The sequence below is a fragment of the Malus domestica genome, chromosome 17 (assembly GCF_042453785.1).
Source record: "Malus domestica chromosome 17, GDT2T_hap1".
Classification (NCBI taxonomy): Eukaryota; Viridiplantae; Streptophyta; class Magnoliopsida; order Rosales; family Rosaceae; genus Malus; species Malus domestica.
Window position 1 is genome coordinate 16,703,769 of NC_091677.1, and position 8,922 is coordinate 16,712,690.

An 8,922-nucleotide genomic window follows, 5' to 3' on the forward strand; every position below is an offset into this window, starting at 1 on the left:
TGCTTCCTTCTTCGCCAAAATCTCTATCATTATTCATAGTTTTTGCTTTCTTCACCAAAATCCCTATCATTATTCATAGTTTTTGCTTCCTTCTTACAATGTCTTATTCTTCTTCTTCAAAGATGATGTGGGAAATCGATCAAGAAGAGGAAAAATTGTTTAACCAATCAGAAAGAATGTTCAATGTTGGGGATTAGGCCCAAAATGAGATGGAAGAGGATGACGAGCGTAGACGGAGAGATGACGAATCAAGAATGGCTGGAGCTTCACAATCCCGTCGAGTCGTCCAAGCTGTGGCTCATTTCTGCAGGCCCAACCGTGCTGTAAACATTGATAGAAACAGGCAACGACGAGGTCAGAAGCTCTTGGACGATTATTTTGTCCGTAACAGTGCATTCCCTGATACATACTTCCGACGTCGTTTTAGAATGGAACGACATTTGTTCAACAAAATCATGGACGTTGTTTGCAACCATGATTCTTACTTTGTACAAAAGCCGGATGCTTTTGGTGCTATGGGTCTCCTGTCTGAGGAAAAAATTACTGCTGCCTTGCGGATGCTTGCATATGGAGCAGCTGCAGACCAAGTGGACGAGATAACGAGGATGGGAAAATCAACCATTCTTGAGTCCCTGATGAGGTTTTGTTCGGCAATCGAATCTATCTACACCGCAGAGTACCTCCGGAGACCTACTCATATGGACTTGCAAAGGCTTCTGAAGAAAGGCAAGATGCGAGGTTTTCCAGGGATGATTGGAAGCATTGATTGTATGCACTGGACTTGGAAAAACTGTCCAAGTGCATGGCAAGGCGCTTATAGGGACAGAAAAGGATAAAAAAGTATCATTTTGGAGGCGGTGGCATCTTTTGATACATGGATTTGGCGCCTTTTTCGGGGTTCCGGGAGCTCAAAATGACCTCAACATCCTTGCCCAATCCCCAGTGTTCAACGATGTCCTGCAAGGAAAGGCACCAAAAGTCACGTATGAGGTCAACGAACGTATGTACGACGGGCCATACTACCTAGCTGATGACATTTACCCAAGGTGGTCAACATTTGTCAAAACAATGCCACATCCGCGAAGTGCAAAGGAAAAACACTTTGCAAGATGTTAAGAGGGGTGCAAAAAGGATGTGGAGCGTTGTTTCGATATCCTCCAAGCTCGCTGGGCGATCATTAGGGGTGCTGCCAGATTGTTTGATGTAGAGTCGCTTCGATCCATCATGATGACGTGCATCATTCTTCACAACATGATTGTGGAAGATGAGTACGATTATGAAATCGTTGATGAATATGAGCCAGACACGATGAACAATTCAAGAACACATATATATTGTGCTCATGACGCCACCGATGAGCCCGTGCAACATGAGCCATTAGAAAGGGATGGATGATACAATGAAAGGATCATTCAACGATATACTGCACTTCAAAGCTCATATATGCACAATTCCCACCAAATTGACTTGATAGAGCACCAGTGGGAATTAAGGGGTGCTGAAGATACTTACGTTCATTAGTGTTTGTTTTTATTTGGTGTGTTTATTTTATTTTATGTGGTGTGTTTTTTTAGTTCATTTAGTGAGTTGAAATGTAATTTTATTTGGTGTTTGTTTTTAATTGGTGTGTTTATTTTATTTTATGTGGTGTGTTTTTTTAGTTCATTTAGTGAGTTGAAATGTAATTTTATTTGGTGTTTGTTTTTATTTGGTGTGTTTTTTTGGTGTGTTGATGTTATTTTATTTGGTGTGTTTAAATGTGTTTTGAATAAAGTACTAAATTCAATAAATTGGAAACAACATAAAGTACTAAATTCAATAAATTGGAAACAACATAAAGTACTCTATTCAATGAATAAGAAATTACAACCCGAATTGACTGGAAAATTATGGGTTCGTGAATGGATAACCATCACCTAACCAATTTGTGGTGCTAGGATGATATTTTCTTGTCGTGCTAGGATGATCTTCTCTTGTCGTGCTAGGACCATCTCCTCTTGCTCTCACTTCTCTTGCATGCCTCCTTCGCACCACGTCCGCTTTCTCCGACTTCCAAAAATATTTAGAGTCTGGAGACTTCCCTTCTAAAGGCTCCTTCATAATGTCACGATCTCGTTCAACCATTCTTTCTTCTCTTCTATGTTTCCTTTCTTGCCGAAGTAGTCCTCTTTCTCTCTCATCAGCTTCAAATGTTTTCTCAAAAGCTGCAGCTTTTGCATCCTCTCTAGCCTTATCAGCCTCAAATTTAGCCATTTCCCAGGCCAAATTCAATTCACCTTGGCGGGCAAGTTCTTCCATATATTTTGCATAATCATTCTTGGAAGCATTACCTTTTCTCTTTGAAGCCTTCTTACCTTGAGGCCTAATTGGAAAACAGGTCGACCCCGACGCTTGTTCAACGGGGGGCGTTTCAAGCACTTCTTCATAATCATCTTCATCATGATCATGCGAGACATGCTCGGGTGTAGAGTGTAGAGGGGTGTTGTTCATGAAAACTTCTGGACCGACATGCACAACTCTAAATTTAGGACAATCTTTGACAATATTCCAACATTCAAACCGGGTGAATGTTTTGTTTTTTCTTTTGGTTTTGGCACCATACCAAGATTTTGCTTGAAGTTCCTACACAATGCGGGAGAATAAATAATTATAATGAGAATAGGTAACAAATAAATAATACAAACAAATAATTATAATGAAAGTAGGTAACAAATAAATAATACAAACAAATAATTATAATGAAAGTAGCTAACAAATAATTATAATGAAAGTAGGTAACAAATAATACAAACAAATAAATATAATGAAAGTAGGTAAAAAATAAATAATACAAACAAATAAATATAATGAAAGTAGGTAACAAATAAATAATACAAACAAATAAATATAATGAAAGTAGCTACCAAATAATACAAACAAATAAATAATATATTGTTACCTGATCCGCTAAATTTTCTCCACTTCAAAGATTACCACTAACTTGTGCCAAGGCGTCTCTCCATGTACTAAACGATTGACTAAGTAATTTCCAACGACTGGACATCGATTCTTTAGTTCTTTGCCCACCCATTTTCTCAAGATAATTGGTATGAATAAGACTCCACATTTCTCGCAACTGCATCTCATTACCCGTAATCGAATCATGAGTAACTTGAACCCAACTAGTACACAACGCAACATCTTTAAGAAGCGTTCAATTCGTACCTGCTTGAGTAGTCATTTTGTTGGAAAAAAATTGGATTGAAACTTTGAGAGAAAGACATGAATGTGGTTGAAAGTGGTTGAGAAAATATGAAATTGTGGTGTAGGGTAGAAGATAATGAGAAGGTATTTCTAGAAAAGTAAAATCAAAATTTTTTATAATTTTTCATAATTTTTTTCGGATTTTTAAGAATTTTTTACATTTTTTTTAATTTTTATTCACCTAATTAATCTCTGCCGTTGGATTTAAAAAAATTTAAATTCCAACACTCCAGATTGTGCCACGTGTCACAACGGTAACATTTTAGATTTTTAAACTGTTTTTTTTTAATTTACAAAGCCTAATAACGTGGACCGTTGATCTTAGATCAAACGGATGAAATTAAATGAGATTTTTAAATGTTTTTTACCATTGGAAATCCAACAGTCCATAAAATAGGACCGTTTCAATCGAATGGACATGGGGAAGCCACGTGGCTTCCCCAACGGTAACTTTTCACAACTGACTCGCGCATGAAACGCACGAGCCTGACGCAGCCCTCGAGCTATCGGGCTGGCAATCCTCGATGGGCCTGCTCCTCGAGCCTCGCCTATCGCTCGGGCTTCCTAACGATGGAGGTCATCCCCCCAGCAATTTGTTACTGTTTGGAGGCCTGGCCCCCGAGCAACCTCTCCCGCTAGAGGTGCTCTTATGGAGGGAGAGGCAGGGTTTGAAGTCAGGAACTCAGGATGCAATGGATTAAAGAGAAAGACCCTAACTAACCACCAGGACAATCTATCACTTGTTTCTTTGTAATTTTCTTTCATAGCTCATTTTCATTACTATTAAATCATTCTACTTCGCAATATTAATCTCGTGATACTTATCTTCTCATATATAAATATACACGAGATCAAATCTTCTGCACCTAAAACAAGTGTGGTCTTTCTATGGCCCCAATTGTTGACCGACACGTATTTATAAACTTAACTTTTCTTAATTTTATTATCATAAGCTTAATATGTGTCAAACAATAATTATGACTACAGAGAGACCACATATATTTTAGGTGTAAAATATTTAATATCAGTATACACATACTAGAAGACAATTAAGGTTAGAAGCCATTGGCCTTGGTCTTCATCCATTGCTCAAACATTCATGCATGCATGGTTCATATTTACTAGCCTTAATTCACATATGCATGCAAAAAAATTTGTAGTGTCCCATTTTTATTCCTCCAAAATCTCTATCAATATCCATTAGTGGCCCAAATCCTTTCATGGGCCAAACTAAAGCTCAATTATATTTTGTCTTGTTGTTTATTGAAGAGCAGGCTAAGCCCAAAATTAACAAACAAAATAAAAAGCTACAAACTCTATTATCATGAGAATCAAAGTGTAGAATAAAAAAAGAAAAAAAAACAAAAAACAAATCAAGAGCCAAGAGCACTCTCAAACTTAGTAAACAATTAGCCCCCTTATTTATAAACTAGCCTTCATGCACGCGCTCACGTGTGTGCAGAAGACATTTTTCGAATCACGGCGTGTTACGCTTAACTTACATGTTTTAAATGTATTTATATGCGTAAATTGACAAAAGAAAAGTCAAATATTTGAAGTAAATGAATAATCTTAGATCATGCTAGAAGAAACCCCTTATAAATCAATTAAAGCAACTGAATTCACATAATAAAATCGGTCTCTATAGAATTTACATTAAGAATAGAGAAAATAATATTGAAGAAACAATTGATTGAATCACATTATTGTTAGCCCATTGTGACGCTAAGCCCACCTCCTTCCCTTTAGTGTAGATAATATCATTTGTTAAAAAAAAAAAACAATCATTTGACAACTAATTTAATCACATTATTATCATGTGCGAAAGACCTTTTTTATACCGACATTACACGCCTCTTAAGATGTTTTGAACGTTTTTATAAATAGAGAAAATAATATTTAATAAATAACTGATCGAATCACATTATTGCTAGCCCATTGTGAGGCTAAGCCAATCCCCCCTCCCCTTTAGTGTAGATAATATCGTTTGTTAAAAAAAAAATCATTTGACAACTAATTTAATGTAATTTAATCACATTATTATCCTGTGCGAAAGACTTTTTATATAACCGGCCTTACACACCTCTTAAGATATTTTGAATGTGTTTATAAATAGAGAAAATAATATTTAATAAACAATTGATTGAATCACATTATTGCTAGCCCATTATGAGGCTAAGTCCACCCTCTCCCTCTTAGTGTAGATAATATCGTTTGTTAAAAAAAAAAATCATTTGACAACTAATTTAACTACATTATTATCTGCGTGCAAAAGACTTTTTTTATAACCGGAATTACACACCTCTTAAGATGTTTTGAACGTGTTTAAAATAGAGAAAATAATACTTAATAAACAACTTATTGAATCACATTATTGTTAGCTGATTGTGAGGCTAAGCCCACCCCATCCCCATTAGTGTAGATAATATCATTTGTTAAAAAAAAAATCATTTGACAACTAATTTAATCACATTATTATCCGCGTGCGAATGACCTTTTTTATAACAGGCATTACACACTTCTTAAGATGTTTTGAACATGTTTAAATTGAGAAATTGAATTACATTACTGCTAGTCTATTGTGAGGTACTAATTAAAAAAAAAAACCACAAAAAAAAATTAATTATTAAAAATTACTATTAAAATGACGAAAATGCTCTTGCCTTATTTGATGCATTATTTTAGAATGCCTTTGAAATTTTTTATCTTCGCGGCAGTTTTGTCCAAATCTTTTTGTTGAAGCTTGATGACACTAAAATCACTATTCCCTTTCCATTGGCTTTATATATAGAAGATAAGATAAGATAAGAAGTAGGAAATATCTACTCATGGACTTGGAATACAGTCGTGTACACATGTTTGGTCGTAGTCAAATTTCAAGAGGAGTGGGTCTCTGGTCAATCGCTAGCTTTGACACTCAATCTCTCAATGCGTCGAATGAATTAGGTCTCGTAGAATCCACGGTATACAAAACATTCTATGACCGGACTAATCTGTGCCTCATATTTTCTGCTATTCTAGTTTGTTGGATATTTGAACATTGTTTCTGCATGGCAAGATACTTCAAGACCAATTTTACAATATACATAGCCAACTCATTTCTGCTATATATCTACCATTAATATATCAAATACATTCGTACAATTTCATAGCTTAATTTTATTTTCTTTTAAAACGTGGTTTAAGAAACGGCAAATCATTGGTACTAACCACGGAAGAAAACACTACAAGAAAAGTGTTAAAGTGAGCAACATCTACCAAGATTAATAGCTATTTAGTTATTATTGCTGATGTAACAATAATTTTACTAACGAGGAAAAGGTGGCAAAAAACCAAAAAATAGATAATAGTTGCATCATAAACACAGACACACACAGATTCTTTAAGGAAAGAAATTCTCATTTTTAAAAAGAGGGGTGTGCTATCCACACACCTCTTTTTACTTCTCCCACACCCCTTGTTAATTTATGTCCTTTGATCTTCTTCAATTCATCCGATCCGACGGCCGAAAATTAAAAGGGTGTGAGAGAAGTAAAAATGGGTGTGTGGATATCACATCCCTAAAAAGAAATGAGGATTAGTTATAGGGCCTACACCACATTGAATTTTAATGATCCGACCGTTTATTTTTCAAGTTACACCTCATAGATCATTCTTGCAAAAAAATTAACGAACATTTTCTAAGAAACATTGAAATCCCTTCTCTTAAAGGGCTTGTGTATATATGTTTGATCTTCTTTATTTTCACATTTTTTTTTCCATTAGTAACTTCATTGTTACGACAAAAATAACAACCAAATAGCTACTAATCTTGGTAGCTGTTCCTCATTTTTCTTGTAGTGAAAAGCATCAAATCATTGAAGTTAGTCTAGTGATGGGGGATAGAGCGACGAGTAAAAAGCGGCTAGGTACAAGGTTTGAAATCCTCCACTAAACAATAAAAGAGTAGGAAAAAAATCTACTACATGTGGATACATATCATCTCTGTCAAAAAATAATTGACAGCAATTAATATTTAAGATACGTTATATGAACCATTTCTTAAGTAAAATTTTACCTTTCACTCAATTGCATGACCTGCCATCTTCATTTTCTTTCTCAAAACTACTGCTTGCGTTATTGAATATTTGTACAGAATTGACCAAATAACTAGTGATTCTGCAGCCTTAGCTTAAAACTCAAAGTAACACAGTCCTGTATGCTTTCGTATGTTTCAGAACGTCACAATTACGATCAATATATTTTTAGTGCGATTTTGATTAATATTATTGTTGACTGCTTATCAAAGTTAGGTTTATTTGAATCAGTGTCATTAAATTGTTCTAATCATGAGAAGCACTAGAGGAATTTTCGTGGAGGTGAGTTATTGCAGAATCTCACAATTGCAGCACGCTATAAATTTGCTAATACTTTTAGTCTTCCATTGCGATATGCAACTATGCAAAATCCACTAAAAAGATGCCCCGCCCCACTTTACTTGTGGTGGCAACTATGTCCTTGTCCATAGCAAATGATGATTACTTTTAGATGCATATTAAGGATATAATTAACGTTTATTAAGTTAATGGACATTTCCAAAAACTTGATGCGATTGTTTGCATGCGCGCATATATTTGGTAACAAATAGCAGACAAAGAAACCCCAAAGTATGGCAGCTTTCCCAAGTGAAGATTTCCATTCTCCCTAGTACTTATAAAGAAGAAAGACGCATTATATAAAATCATAGATATCTCATATATATCATACAATATACTGACCACAACTTTTTACGTTTAAATTTTACCGACAAACTATTGTTATCTACACACGGATAAATGATTGTCAATTGTAAACATATCACACATGTGGATATCAACATATAACTTACCTACATGCATGAATGATAGAGTATATATAGTATGTTATAATTCTGACTCCCCTCTAGATCTTGAACTTAGAAAAATAGAGAATAACTAAACACACACAAGATTTGTACTGGTCTGGCAAAACTTTTGCCTATATCCAGTTGTGATTTCTCTGGGTAGAGAAATCATGTCTTGTTTGATTAATAATAATGTTACAGTACTTTTGCAAAACCCTAGAACTAATCCGCCCTCTTTGTCCCTCTCGGCTGTCTCTGACTTTTCTTGCTGATTTCTAGCCTTGCCGCACCCTATTTATAAATATAGGGTGTAGTTTACATTTTTATTTTCTGATTAAGTTTCATATTTTATGTGGAATAGGAAAGTACACTTTCTTACCTAGTCCAATTAGATTTTCAGGCTTCCTAATCTAATTGTGCAAGGAAAATTTTGATTCTTTCCTAGTCCTTTTTTGAGAAGAATCGGTACACCTTTACTTTCCGTAATACAATCCTAAACAAAATAGGACACTAACTTTGAGCCAAAATCCAAACAATCTCCACGTTGGTGAGTCAAACCAAGAATTGAATGCTTTATGTTTTAGTTCTTTGGCTGATCACCTTAAGGCTTTGCATATAGTAGTTTGAAGACGAATTTGAAGCGTAACAACAATATAATTTGAATTAGCTTCTTGTGAATATGGCTTGTTAATTACATAGATGTTGTAACAAGATTTTTATGGTTTGCATGGTTCTATCGCTTTCTCGTACATAATGAGTTTTACATGTTAAATCTATGTCCTAATCGGATAGAATGAATGTTAAGATATAGAGCCTCT

The 8,922-nt window shown here is 35.0% G+C and overlaps 1 protein-coding gene across 1 annotated transcript; it reads left to right on the top strand.

Annotated features, from left to right (window-relative positions):
* Positions 1-209: 209 nt before the first annotated feature.
* On the top strand, positions 210-836 carry LOC139193395 (uncharacterized). Its single transcript, XM_070816393.1, has one exon. The coding sequence runs from the start codon at positions 210-212 to the stop codon at positions 834-836; it is 627 nt and encodes a 208-aa protein (XP_070672494.1).
* The last annotated feature ends 8,086 nt before the right edge of the window (positions 837-8,922 follow it).